This window comes from Oryx dammah, unplaced genomic scaffold (genome assembly GCF_014754425.2).
Source record: "Oryx dammah isolate SB20612 unplaced genomic scaffold, SCBI_Odam_1.1 HiC_scaffold_19, whole genome shotgun sequence".
NCBI lineage: Eukaryota > Metazoa > Chordata > Mammalia > Artiodactyla > Bovidae > Oryx > Oryx dammah.
The window spans coordinates 76,280,197-76,295,542 of record NW_024070203.1 but is presented as its reverse complement, the minus strand read 5'-3'; the positions used below and the strand labels follow the sequence as shown (position 1 = coordinate 76,295,542).

Genomic DNA, 15,346 nt, shown 5'->3' with positions numbered 1-15,346 from the left:
TATCTGCCATTAGTTTGCTACAAATATATAAATACAGATCTTTGGACGAGGCCAGTGGAAGAGTCAGGCAGAGAAGTAGTCTATTGAATGTAAGGAGGTAAAGAAAAGAGGGGATATGTTTGGTCAAAAATGACCTGATCCCCCAGTTGCAGAAAGCAAGACAGGATCCTGGGTTGTATCCTGGGACAAGAAAAGGACATGAAGGGAGAAACTGGTGAAATTTATATAAGGTTTATTAGTAGTATTGTATCAATATTAATTTTCTGGCTTTTGAGAATAGTACTATAGTTTATATGAGTTGTTAACAGTAAGGGAAACTAAATGAAAGACATCAATTTTGTGGAAAGCCTGAAATTATTTCAAAATTAAATTTTACAAAATGACCTGATCAATGATTGCATAAATAGCTTTAATAATATCCATGTTTTTAAAAAATATTCATGCTTTTAAATTTTGTGATCATTCTAAATCTTATAATTTTGCAGCATATTTTTCTTTATTTTCTTTTCTCATTATTTTTTGAAATTTAGGGGAAAATTAAAAGTATAGAAAATGTAAAGATAACACATCAAATGCCTATATACTCTTGAGCTAGATCAAATATAAGCATCTTATCATATTTGCTATATGTGAACACACAGGTGCAGGGGAGTGGTAAAACTTCAAATTTTATTCAACTTTTTCCAGTGTTTCAATGCTAAGAAGTTTGGTGGGTTTGTTTGTTTATCATTTTTACTTGTAGTCATTTTGTCCCACCTTGCATTAGTCCATTAGGAAGAAGATTAAGACATGCCTTTAACTCACTTTCTGTTGCCATTTATTCCAGATTTTGAATGGATAAGTATCCATCTTAAATGAACTCTGAGTATTCTCTGTGGCTTTGGGTTTATATGTGTGGTGATATATAAAATAAGATTCATTTCATCCCAAGGAAGATATTTAGTATGTTTCCTGATGGAAAAAAAAAACAAAACAAAAAGGAAGGGATGATGTCCCATAGGCCAGCTTCTCACAGAGTAAAAGAAAGGGGAAATGAGAATTAATAACCCTGTCTTGAGTCCCAGGGATTATTTTCATATTTTGTGGTAAAAGTGTGAACTTTGATTTACCATTTATAAATGATTCTGTGAAATTTATCACCACTCTTTCTTATGAAGTGATCACCATAATCTCTTATTACTGGTCATTTACACTAAGATTAAAACCACTTGAACTAATATATTTTTCTCTTATTTTATTGTAGCTTTAAAAAAATGTAGCAGGAAATGTTCAGAAGGAAATGGAGGCTCTATTTTAAACTTAAAAACCGGTACTTGTGGGTTAACCTTTCTGTGATCCCACAAGTAACTGGATCTCCTCATCGAGGAGCAAAGCCACAGCTTTGGTGTGTGTAGCAGGTGTAGTGGACAGGTAGGCACGTGGGGATAAGTTAAATTACTTGCTTAAGTCTCAAGAGTAAGCCACACCTAATTTGCTTGTAGGTGTAAGACATGAAAGAGAAGAAAGGAGACAGAAGGGACCTGGTGGGGCACATTTAGATCTACAGGTCATGTGTTTACATAATGCCTTTAGGCAATGCCTGTTCCTACATCCTCATTGTCAACATTAGTTTTCTTAATTCTCAGTATCCTCTGTGAGTTCAGACTCATGATCAGTGCTGGTAGACTTGAGAAATAGGCTGGAGGGGCTTCCCAGGTGGTGCTTCTGGAGAAGAACCCACCTGCCAATGCAGGAGAATTAAGAGATGCAGGTTCAATCCCTAAGTCAGGAAGATCCCCTGGAGGAGGACATGGCAGCCCACTCCAGTATTCTTACCTGGAGAATCCCATGCACAGAGGAGCCTGGCGGGCTGCAGTCCATAGGGTGGCAAAGAGTCAGACATGACTGAAATGACTTAGTACGTATGCATGTACCGACTGTAAAGGATTAGAAAAAGAAAGAATAGAGGGAGGGGTAGGCTAATGGGGAAATGAAGAGGGAAAGAAAATAACAGGGCCTTACAGAAAAGGTGTTCAATTACTTATTTGATTTAGAGTGAAAGAACAGACAGCAGATAAAATGAATAAAAAGCAAAAACAAAGATTTGTAAGATAATAGAGAAGTATTTGTGTTTTTCAACAGTTCCCTTGCTTAACAGAGTCAATATTATATGTATTGTTGGTTGTCTTTTTTTATTTCCCTCTCATACTTAATGAGATCTCACAACTTGAAGCTGACAAATTGAGGCTTGAGGCTAACAAATGGCAAAATCTTGTGATGTAGAAGAGAATGGCAAATCATTCACTTTATCTTTGTGTATACTCCACCGTATGGTAGATAACCAGTAAATTTTGGTTCAATGACGAATACATGCCTGCATAAATATCAAGTTGGAAGTTTTCCAGGATATCCAAATTCTCTATAGACAAGTTAGAAGCATGGGAGTAGCACTTATTTAAGAAATGAGGCTAGTTATGATAATGTCCTAAGAAATTATCCTTAAAGCCATGATAGTAAAGAAGTTCACTGAAATATCCTGCACACGGTGGCTGCCAGCAGCCTTCATTTTCTTGACTTTAACACCAGAAAGCAACGGTTTCTTTCCCCAGAGTAGTATTGTGCCTCACTCTGTGTGTGTGTGTGTGTGTGATTTGTGCCTCACTCTGTGTGTGTGTGTGTGTGTGTGATTTGTGCCTCTGTGTGTGTGTGTGTGTGTGTGTGTGTGTGATTTGTGCCTCTGTGTATGTGTGTGTGTGTGTGTGTGTGTGGTTTCTTTCCCCAAAGTATTACTGTGCCTCACTCTGTGTGTGTGTGTGCACGCACGCATGTGCACACGCACCTCTAGTCCGTCAACTGGAGTGGGTTGCCATTTCCTCCTCCAAGGGATCTTCCCAACCCAGGGACTGAACCCACATCTCCCTTGTCTGCTGTGTTGCGGGCAGATTCTTTACCAGCTGAGCCTCACTGTTTTTCATTAAATCTCATGTTCATTCTTGAACCAGATCAAACTCCAGTGAGAATCAAAGCTGAAAATCTAGAAAGTTCAGCAGGTTCCTAGCCCTATGAGTCTATTTTGTAGAAAACTAGTTATCAAATTCTGCCATTACTAAAATATAGCTGTAGCTGGGCCAGCACCTGGCTCAACTGCAAGGTCTCTTGAATTTCAGTCGTAGTGTGTCTCTTCTCGCCTTCCTCAGTGCGCTCCTGAGTCTGATCCCCCTTTCTTCCTGTGTCAGGCTCCCAGATGTTTGCCTGACCATTCATTCACTATATCTGGGCTATTTTCCCAAGATCTCAATCCCTACCGTTATCTTTACTCGCCCAGGAGTTCTAGGTGTCTTGTTCTCTCTACCTGACAAAAACGAATAGAATTTGTATGACAGTAGGAAGATGTTCATGTGTTGAGCAGTGTACACAGCAACACAAAGGCTGTCAACATTTCGATTTTTTTAATGTAAAAATGCATGTCTAGAATTTTTTTCTTACATCCCCTCCTCACTCTAGTAATAAATACTTCTAGTTGTGTAATGTTAGAGAGTTAAGAAAAACCTTCCACCAACACAGTGTTCTTTGAGAAGAGGAAAGCACTTTCTGAGGAATAAATAGTAAATTTTGTCATTCCAGTTCTACTCTTTTTTTAAAGCAAAACCCCAGAAACTAATTTAGACAGTATACTATCAGTATTTTGAGGTCATTGCTGCATATTAGAAATAACTAGTAAGGTTCAAATTCTGTATGTATGTATGAAGTTACTTCTACAAAGAAAATTTTATGTGCTTAAAATATCTTTGTATAAATGAAAAGTGCTATAGAGAGAGTGAGAAAGGTAATGTTCATCTGTATGCCCCAGACAAAATGTTGTCAAGCCCGTTCTTAGTGAGACTTTCAGGAATAAATATCAGCCCTTTCTTTTGATAGTTTTTTTTTTTTTTTTTTTGGTAGATGATTACCTTTGCTTTAATAAAGTTGTCCTTTATGTCTGTCTTAGTTCTTTTGCTTTAATTTTGACCATTCTCTCCAAGTGATGTTTTGGGGATGATTAGAAATGAGTACATCTGAAGGAATACTCTGTAGGTTTCTCACTATCATAGGAAGAGATTACAAATAAGAAAAGGGACTATGCATTTAAAGTGAATAACCGACAAGGATGTAGTGAACAGCACAGGACCTCTGCTCAATTTTATGTGGCAACCTGGATGTTTGAGGGAAAATGGATACATGTATATGGATGACCGAGTCCTGTTACTGTTCACATGAAACCATCACAACATTGTTTGTAATTGACTACACACTAATACAAAATAAAGAGTTAAAAAAAAGAGAGAATAGGCTAGAAACCAAATTCTTTGGTTTTGGATTAGAACTAGAGGTATCAGTATAAATTCATTTAATGTATTTACTGATACAAAAATATTGATGTGTGTGTATACATGTGCAGTAAACATACATATACTTCTTAGCCCACTCTACTGAGAGGCTCTAGGAGCAGTGACACCCTAGCAGCAAAGAGCATACCTACCACCCAGATTTTGGTTTCTAGCTACCGTTCTTTGGCAAAAGAAATCAAAGCTCTGCAGAAATGACTAATGCTAGAGATGGGATGGGGAAAAAAATACTATTGAGCCTGCAACATCTTGTGGCCAGAAAAGAAAGAAGTTATCAAAAAATGATAGGTATATATCAGAATGACATGGGAATCAACTTGAAGGGATTCCCAATGGCCAAAAATTTAAGCAACAAAGTAAAATAATGAAAGTATTAGATTAGTGCTCATAAAATTGATATCCATGAGTCCATACTGGTATAAATAAATAATTGAACTAATAAAGAGGGTAGAAGGGACAGCTCTTTTTACTGTAGAATGAAAGTGAAAGTGAAGTCGCTCAGTTGTGTCTGACTCTTTGCGACCCCATGGACTGTGTAGCCTACCTGGCTCCTCCATCCATGGGATTTTCAGGCAAGAGTACTGGAGTGGGTTGCTATTTCCTTCTCCAGGAGATGTTCCCGACTCAGGGATTGAACCTGGGTCTCCCACATTGTAGGCAGACACTTTACCATCTGAGCTACCAGAGAATTAGCTAATAAATGTAGAAGAATAAGAGAAATTGAAGATTAACATTACCAGACACCACAGTGATAACTGTTGCAAGCAAGAACCATTGATGAATGCTACTAACTTAGTGACTGAAAGTTTGATGTAAAAGAGGATACATGGAAAATCCCCAGATACCTCTCCACATACATATGGAAAAATAACAGTGGTCAAAGCTGATAGACACCACTTTAGCTATGTTATGAAGATTAATATTACCAGCAGTTAGTAAAACATCAGTATCACTCCACTATGATGCACTGAAAAAGATATCACTTCTCTTGTATTCTTACCAAAAATTCATAACCTCATTCTAATGAGAAAACAGCAGATAAATCCAAATTGAGAGATATTCTGCAAGATGATGGCCTGGACTGTTTAAGAGAATCAAGGTCATAAAAGACAAAAAAAAAAAAAAAGAAGAAAAAAAAACCTAGAGGATCTGTCACTAATTAAAGAAAACTAAGGATTCTAGATTGGATCCTGGGTCAGAAGAAGGACTTTAGTGAGGGAAATGGCAAAATTTAAATAAGATCTGTAGGTTACTTAATAGTGCTATGCCATTGTGAATTTCCTAATATCAGTATTTGTTTTATAGTTACATAGCTGGGTGAAAGATATATAAGGACTCTGTATATTTTTGAAACTTTTTAGTAAAGTGAAACAAAGTGAAAGTGAAGTCACTCAGTCGTGTCCGACTCTTTGCGACCCCATGGACTATAGCCTACCAGGCTCCTCAGTCCATGGAAATTCTCCAGGCAAGAGTATGGAAGTGGAGTGCCATTTCCTTCTCCAGGGGATCTTCCCGACCCAGGGATTGAACCCAGATCTCCCGCATTGCTGGCAGACGCTTTACTGACTGAGCCACCAGGGAAGTCTACTTTTTAGTTGGTCTCACATTATTTCAAAACAAAAAGCGTTTTGTATGTGTTTTTTTTTAAGAGGAAGTGACCTGGAAAGATGGTTTCTAAGGTCTCTTCCACCCAGCCTTACTATTACATGATATAATTAATACAAAAGGAAGAATGGCAGAGAGGTAAGCACTTTTCTTTCTTGTCTGTCAATTAAATACATCACAACAGCTGAAAATAAGATCAGATTCTAAACTGTCAATTTAGTACAGTGGGATCTGTCCTGAACACTCTCATTGTGCCTAGTCCTGTACTGCATGAGATGGTCCCTTCCTCTGGGATGCTCAGAGTCTACTGGTAAAGTAGATGTGGTCTTTCCTTTCAATCTTAGATTACTAAGGTCTCTCTTCTTTGGTGTTTTAAAAGAATAGAGTTAGATAGAATGACATAGAAATTGATAAGTGTTAGAAATGTATCTAAGAATAAGCCCTCAAAGTGGGCCCCCAGATTTATCCAATCTGGGTACCTGATGAGAATGATAAACACTAAATAAGATTTTAAAACCTAGAAGACCTTTAACACTTCCTGTGTGAAGGACTAATCAGGCATTCACATTAAGATTGTTGTTGTTAGTTGCTCAGTTGTGTCCGACTGTTTGTGACGACCCCCTGGACTGTAGTCTGCCAGGCTCCTCTGTCCATGGAATTCTCCACCAGGTAATGGGGTATTTCATTATAAGGTAGTATGAAGATGCATGTATTCATATTTTAGAATAATGGGTATTGTAATTCTGACATTCCTTTTATGCTCATTTGCTAGATGATTGTACTCAATTAAGCCCTACCTTTATAATCCCATTATGACAAATTTCTGAATAAGGATTTGATATGTTTCATTTAGCAAGTACTTACTGTTGAGAATTAAACATTTTAGGAAATATAATGCAGGTAAGTCAGAAGTCATTCTATCTCTCCATTAATAAAGATGATTGTTGATTCTTGTGTATTTGAGGGCCTGTTCTGAATTTTTAAATTTACTGTTCTATTTTTTTTTTAAGCGAAGTGTAGAAAATTATGTAAGTGAAACAGAAGTCTTATTGCCACAATACATTTGATGAACAAATTTAAGAAGTTGATTTCCACCGTCATGATTTTTAACAAAAGTCTCTAACCCTAACATTCTTGTGAATGTGATTGTCTTCCATGGAAGGTTAGAAGTTGCATGGTGTGTCTTATTTCTAAAGTAGGAACATACAACATATATGCGGTTTTCAAGTTTCCACAGAATTTAAAAAGCCAACGTGGTTATTGTACTTTGAAACATGTATACTGTGGGTCTAAGGTGTTTTTTAATCTTTCATCTCTTTTAAGGATCAAATATCATTAGAAAAATAAGCCATGGACATTACAAATGTGGTCTGGTGAAATTCAATATTCACAATGACAATTCAGAATATGAACTCCTTAGGGGAAAGTTAACCCACCACTCTGACTTTTCATCCAAATATCTTAAAGTGTGCCATTGGTTTTATGAAAAGGTTTTGATCTATACTTCTAGTTTAAGTTCAAAAGAAAAGCTCCATTTTAAAGTGTATTCCTTTTCTGGGTATATTTACTTTGAACTATAGCATATAGTTTTTCCCATAAATCTAACCTGCCACTATCTGTTTTTAAAACTTTGTAAACTTGAAGTGGTTATGATGTGTGAAGTTTGGATTAAACTAAATTTTTTAGAAAACACATGTTACATATTTTGATTGTTTTGAATTTTAACATGGGCCAGTCAAAAACTTGAGTGTCTAGCAAAGTAATATACTGTACTCTGTTACTCTAAGGAATCACAGAAAATTGCCCTCTCCCATCATGTTAACAATAGACAAATGAAGCAGCTGTTCTCATTCTTAATGTAGTTGTTTGAAAACTTGCACAGTTTAATGAAAATGTCTCTACTCATAAAACTTAAAATGCTCACACATGGAAAAAGTCATAATGTTTTGGCAAATATTGCTTTGTTAGGAATGTGAATAAGGTATACCTGCTTCATAGCTAGAATTCTATATAAATGGCATGAAACTGTGGGGAAAAGCCAACTGAAAAGAAAACTGACAAAGGATGAATTGACACTCTTAAAAAATACAGATAATTCTTGCCCAATCATACTCTTTTTCTTGACAAGGAAGACTTATATTATCTACCTCTCTCCATCTCTTCTTTTACCCCCTAGGTGTGATTCTTGGGTCATCTTTTCTACTCAGCGTAAATGATTTTCTCCTTAAAACGTGTCTCAAAGAAAGAAGTCGGATTCTAATAGGACCATGTTGTGCTACTGCCAATTTGGAAGCTAAATGGTGTAAACACAGTGGCGATCCAGGCCCAGAACAGTCCATACCAAAAATATCCATTGATTTAAGAGGAGGTCTGCTACAGGTCTGTGGGGATTGGACCCATTTTTTCCCACAAGTTTTAAACTAGCCTTTGTTCATTTTTTTGAACTGTTTCATTAAAATTTAAACTTAGTGTGGTAAGAAAGGGTATTGTCGGATTGGTGTCTTACTAAACTTTTTTAACAGCTTTATTGAAACATAATTCACAAACCATACAATTCACCTAGTTAGAGTATACCATTCAGTAATTTTTTTAATGTATTCACAGAATCATGTGGTCATCCCAACAGTCCATTTTAAAATATTCTCACACACCTACCTCCAAAACCCTTCAACCATTCACACTCCCCATCATCCTCTGATCCCCTCCCCAGAACTAGGAGACCACTGCTTTCTGTCTCTGACTCTTCTGAACATTTCATATAAATGGAATCATATGAAATGCGGTCTTTTGTTAAGAGCTGCTTTCACTTAGCATAATGTTTTCAAGGTTCATTCATGTTTCTGCAGGTGCCAGTACTTTATTCCTTTTTGCAACCAAATAATACTCCACTGTATTGACGGACCTCATTTTATTTATCCATTCAGCAGCTGATGGATGTTTAGATTCCATCCACTTTTGGCTATTATGAATAATGCTGCTATGAATATTTGTACATAAGTATTGTGAGGACATGTTTGGAATTGCTGAATCAGTAAACCTTTTCCTAATGTGTAGACTTTTCTACTATAAAGTAGTCAGCCTGTCTCAGGCAGTATCATCAGTAATATATGAGCCGTTTGTTGTTTAGCTGTTACGCTGTCTGACGGCTAACATGACATACAACTTCACACTGCGATGTTTTATGCATTTGGTTTGCAGCCAAGTGCAGAATGTGTGAGGTTATCCAATTTATTTCTTGATAATTTTATATTTGGATAGAATCTGAAGGTTTTCTTCGTATGATTTGATGTCCCCCAAATGTGACACAAATCTAAAAAGCTTGAGAAATTCAGAGTTATAGTAAGTGGAAATGACTAATTTGTTAATAGTTGAGGCATATTAAATATGAATTTCTTGTTTTCATCTAAAAGCTGTCTTGCCTCCACTATTTCACCAGTTTTCTTACTGACACAGAGCTTGATGTGGGCAGAGTCCATTAACTTACTGCTTTATATTGGTCTGGGATTTTTAGTATTTGTTATAAATCTTCATATATTTACTAAGCTTGTGATTATGTGTTGTTTTGTCAAGAATATTAATTGCATTACCATTTTTCCAAGGAAGCAAAATAACTCCACATTAAAAGAAGAATAAAAGCAAAACAAAGTATATAATCTCTGTATTATAAAGCCTCTTGACATTTTAAAAGCTGGAGCATGGTATTTGACTCGCCAACTTGACTTTTCACCTATCACTATTTTTTTTTGGATTCAATACAAATAAGATTGATGAGGAAAAATAGTATCATATCTCTTACCTTCATTTCTGAGATGCCTTAATTCCAGAGGTAGGACTTAAACTTAGGGTTTAAAACTTGCCCACAAAGCATAGGCTTATTCTTTTCTACCTTTGTATATTCTTTTCTTCTTTTCTGTATTACCTGATTCTATTGGAAATTACAGTTGTAATGCTTTCACCCGAAATATTCGGAGAAATTCAACTTTATTAAATGCTTGAGTCCTCTGACATTAATCATTATTCCCCACTGGTCATCCTTCTGTTATAGACTAAGTCTTCACCTGCAGAAAAAGGGAAGGTGATCCTCTCTGTTAGATGAAGTAGCAAGAGTTTGTTCTGAAACTCTACTGTAGCTCCTGTGCAGTTGGTTCTCAAGGGCTGTGTTGGTTGGTACTTTCTCACTAAACACTGAAATTGGGAGCCTTTTAAGTTCAAGCTTATTGAGCATCTTCCTTCTCTTTTTCTCTGAAGAGTGAAAGTACCAAGAAAAGAACCCTCATATCAGGATGTGTTCATGTAATCTCATGACAAAATAGAAGCTATTCTACAAACCTGTTATTATTAACATTTTGACCTGAAAGGATCTTCATTGCTTCTCTCGTACTGTATTCAATGTTCTTTTCCCGCTTAACTAAGTTAATTCATAAACATTACCTCTCATCTACATAATTTTATTATCAGTTCAGCATTTAAAATTGATTGCTACCCACACATTACAAGATTTGCTTGATTTTCTTGTTTCTATGTATTTGCCCAAGAATAGAATTTCATCCCAAAGGTCAATTGTTTCTTAAAAAGTACAGGTTGGTTATTATCAGTAATTAAAATAAATGTAATTATAGTCTTGAACTAATTCAAATATAATTGTACCTAATTATCCTCATGAGATATTTGTATTTAAAGCCAGTAAAATTTTTCATATGATTTTAAAGGTTTTCTGGGGTCAAGAACATTTGAATTGCTTAGTTCTTCTACATGAATTACTCAGTGGATACCTTAACGAGGAGGGAAATTTTGAAGCACAAGTTTCTGAAGCAGTTCCACAAATGCCATCTCCTTTGGAAAAAAATCAGATATTTAAAAGTGAACAAAGTTCAGATGACCTACGGACAGGTCTATTTCAATATATACGGGATGCTGGTAAGTAGCGATAGCCTCACTATGATTGTGTATTTACCTCCATATTAGGTAAATGATAACAGTTCAACATCACTTGAAAACTAAGTGCATAGAATACCTGTCGTACCAAAACAGTACTTTGCCTTTCAGTCTTTCTTAAGGGAAGATTCTTGATTTGTTCCTCTCTTAAACCATTTAAACATGATCAGACAGCTTCTTTATATTCTTTTCTTTTATATTCATAATTCTTTCTTGCTGTAATAAACCAACATGTCCCACTTCAGAAGCATACAATTAATTGTACTTTCATTTAACAGAACCTTTGAAAATGCCTGGTGTCTATGAAGTCTTGTTTTACAATGAAACCGAAGATAGCCCAGGGATGATGCTGTGGAGATACCCAGAACCTAGAGTGCTCACCCTTGTACGCATAACTCCTGTGCCCTTCAACACCACCGAAGATCCAGACATTAGCACAGCAGACCTTGGTGACATGCTGCAGGTTTGGAATGACTCTTCATTTCAAAGTAAAAACACTGTGGGAAGGTGCTGATTAGATAATTGGAAAAATATTGGGAGCATACCCATCTTTTCCGCCAGTTGTCTCAGAGAGAAATGTACATGTATGTGCACATGCAAACATACATATGTACACATACGTACACACAGGACACATGCAGACTATAAATTTTACAAGAGGGGGATGAAGTCATTCAGATTCATTGTACCCAGCAGTTTTGAGAGCTCTTGGCTCCGCTCTTTGACCTGTAGCCTACGTGGCCTCCAGCTGTGATGGGGCAAGCAGTGCCACTGAGTTCACCACACGGTTTCTTTGTCTTTTACTTTAAGGTTTATTCATTTTTGGCTGGGGTGGATCTTCACTGCAGCCCAGGCTTTTCTCACGTTGCAGTGCCTGGGGGCTGCTCTTCACTGCAGTGTGCGGGCTTCTCATTGCGGTGGCTCTTCCTGTTGCAGAGCAACATATAGAGCCCAGGGGCTAAGTAGTTGTGGTTCCCAGGCTCTAGAGCACTGACTCAGTAGTTGCAGCGCTCAGGTTTAGTTGCCCCATGGCATGTGGGATTTTCCCAGACCAGGGATCAAAGCCGTGTCCCCTGCACTGGAAGTCAGATTCCTTACCACTGATCCACCAGGGAAGCCCCCGCCACACATCTTCTGAATAACCTGCCATGTGCTCACACCCTTCAGCATGTTTAGAGCTGTTCTATGAAATAAGATATGTCCCCATAAGGCCGGAAAGGGTGACTTCATTTTCATTTCATTTCCAAAGTTGAAAATGGTCCTGGACTGGTGGTAGGCTTATAGGAAAGCCAAATAATGAGTGATTATATTCCCTATGATTTTATGCAAAGTTGGTTGTCCATCGTTTCTTTGACTGCGGATGTCACTGTATTATTATTCTACTTACTAATTTTACAGATCTGAATTTCTCCTAAAATTTGTTTTTCTCCTAGTTTTCCACCTATTGCTCAATCACACAGTCATTCACTTGAAGGCATTGATTGCTCCTTTTCTCTAACTTCCCACATCTAATTTATCAACATGTCCTGTCAGCTCTACATCCAAACATGTCCCTATTCCATCTACTTCTCTGTGTTTCTACTGGTACAATTTGAGTCCAAGCCACTATCTTCTATTCCTTACTACAGTAGCTTCCTAATTGGTCTCTGTGAATCCATCCTTCACTCCCTGAAATGCGCTTTGCAAATAGCAACCAGAGTGATCTTTTAAAAATGTAGATGAGATTACCTCACTCCCCTAACTTGAAACCTTCCTCTGATACTGAGAACAGAATTCAGTATCTTACTCTGGCCCACAAAGACCTCTGGTCTCTGGTATGTCTTGATCACTTATCTCCAGCCCCTCATAAATAAATATAAACCAGTTTGGTTTTTTTTAATGACTGATTTATATTTAAGTCAGAATAATAATACAAATCAGAGGAGTGCACACTACCTATTAACATAGGTATTATTATACGCTTATTTAATTCTTATTTCGACTCTTGATTATAATATAGTCAGATGTTCACCTTCTGAATTGATAACAATGAAATGTGTCATTTTGTCAAATAAACCAGAGTGTGCAGAACTGTCCAATTTGCCACAATGTCAGCTGTCTCTACTTTCATTTTTTTCCCTTTGTGATGAAGACTTCTAAGATCTATCCTCGTAGCAACTCTACTTTGATTTTTAAATGTTCACATTTGCTTCCCCGTCTGTCAAAGTCATATTCATGATTATCTTCTCTACCAGTATTCTTGGATTATTTTTGCTGAACAAAGTGTCATTGTCTTTGAATCCTACTGTCTGTTAGACTAGCCTAAATGCAGAACATCTGTAGTATTTTCAGTCACAATGAAAATACTCATATATCAACGTTTCAGCATCATGTAAAGGGCTTTTTCTGTAACTGATTCTAGGGTTCAGATTTATAGTTAAAAATTATCCTAAGCCTGATAACCATTGGTAGCAGTATTATGCCAGTTGTATTAAACAGAGCATTTAAGTTAGAAAGTACTTCCACTAATGACATGTTCTTCATCTTCTCACTGCCACTGGAGAGGCAAGAGAGCAGAGTGGTTATGGGAATGAACTCTAGCCAGAATGCCTGGGCTCAGATTCTGGCTTTGCCATTCGCAAGCTGTGTCGCCTTAGACAAGTAAAGTAATCTCTCGACCTCAGGGTTTCTGTTTTGCTTTTCTTTCATCAATAAAATGAGGCTATTAATAATGTAATGCCTATAGAAATGAATATTTATAAGACACATAGAACAATGCCTGGCACATAGTAAATGCTATGTAAGTATGGGTATTACAAGTAGTATTACAATGATTATCGCCAAAAGTCTTTACATCACGCGGAAGCACAGGCTAGACCAGAAAGAGCTGGGGTCTAATGACTCTCCAGACCAGCAGAAGTAGTCTAGGCGATCTGGAACAGTCCGGGGACCTTTACAGTAGACTTGGCACATAAGCACCACGTGAGGGAAGCCTGGCAGGTTTCAAAAAGACGAGAGTTGGTATCAGAGAAGTCCTGCTATGTTTCATATCTTCTTGGAGAGAGAGGAACTGATGTGTGGCAGAGTTCAAAGATAAAGCTGCTGGTCTAAGAAGCAAGACAGGGTTGTACCTACTGTAATCTGAAGTGGAAGGCTAGATCCCAATGCTAAGCGAGAACACCCAGAGCTAACAGCTGAGACGGAGAACAGAGAAGATGCGCAGAAAGTTGCCATGCTACTGAGCTCCTGGCCTAGCCTTATATTCACCTGATGAGGAGCAAAATTCATCCCGTGGGTTGGGGTGACCTCATCTGTGGAAGTATGACAGTTTTTTTCTTGAGCCCTGGCAGTGCCAGACCCTGGGCATACTCCTGAGGGGGATCAGAGATGGATGAGACACTGTCCAGTCATTAGACACTGTCTGTGCGGCAGGCAGGTTTCTGTGGTTGTTTGGGGCAGAAGAATTTCCATAATTTCAGCATTCAAGCGTTCAGCGTTAAACCTCTGTGTTGTCAGAATCCTTCTCCCAGTCTATGTAAATATCTCTAGATCTCCACCAGAGACACAGCTAAAATATTGAACTCCCAATCCTGAATAGCAGGGAACCTCTGAAAAGAAATCTTTTTATCAGCCTTGTCTAGTACAGGTAACCTGGACATTAAAGTCTCAGCTGCTGACTCCTGTCCCCTCCCGCTTTGTGTTTTACTAATTCAGTGACCTTAGGCAAACTGCTCATCCTTTGGAGCCTTAATTTCCTCAGCCAAACACCTGAGTTAACACTATTTACCTTTCAGAGTTTTTTCCATGAGATTTAAGTGAAATATTAAAGCTAAAACAAATGCCTTACACAAAATGAGCTCTTAATAAATGTTAATTTCCTTCCCTCCACTTCTCCTTCATATTCAAATACCTGGACCAAACTAAAGCCTCCTAAATGGAATTTCAGCCTTCAATCTCTTCTTCCAACCTGCCCTACTGAGTTCTTAAAGGAACAGGTGGATTGTGTCATTCCCTAAGGAAAACCTTCAGGGGTCCTGTCACTCTGCTAGACTGACTGAAGTCTAGTGAAGTTGCTCATTCGTGTCTGACTCTGTAACCCCATGGACTGTAGCCTCCCAGGCTCCTCCGTCCATGGAATTTTCCAGGCAAGAGTACTGGAGTGGGTTGCCATTTCCTTCTCTAGGAGGAAAACCTTCAGTGGTCCTGTCACTCTGCTAGACCAGCCTTGAGGCCCCTGCTAAACCTCCAGGCCCAGTTTTGCTTTTCCCTCCCTTACACTCAATCTCTGCTCTGGTCAAAGGGGCCGATGGCCTCCCAAGTCTGGACCACTCCCTCCGCCTGGGCATCTCTCCCTTTTTTGCTGAAATCCAGTCCACACTTCCAGACAGCTCCAGTGCCATCTGGAAGCCTTTCCTGGATACCCTCTCCACCCATGATGCTGCCTTTCTCTGACATCCTGTAAC

General features: G+C 38.0%; 1 protein-coding gene across 2 annotated transcripts in view; it reads left to right on the top strand.

The window, feature by feature from the left end:
* The window catches only part of VPS13B (vacuolar protein sorting 13 homolog B), a 772,631-nt gene that overhangs the window by 602,333 nt on the left and 154,952 nt on the right, over positions 1-15,346 (top strand). For both annotated transcript variants that reach the window (XM_040260994.1, XM_040260993.1), the window contains exons 37-39: positions 8,146-8,348; positions 10,679-10,886; positions 11,183-11,367. In XM_040260994.1, the coding sequence (XP_040116928.1) occupies positions 8,146-8,348; positions 10,679-10,886; positions 11,183-11,367 (596 nt within the window). The remainder of the gene's footprint in view (positions 1-8,145; positions 8,349-10,678; positions 10,887-11,182; positions 11,368-15,346) is intronic.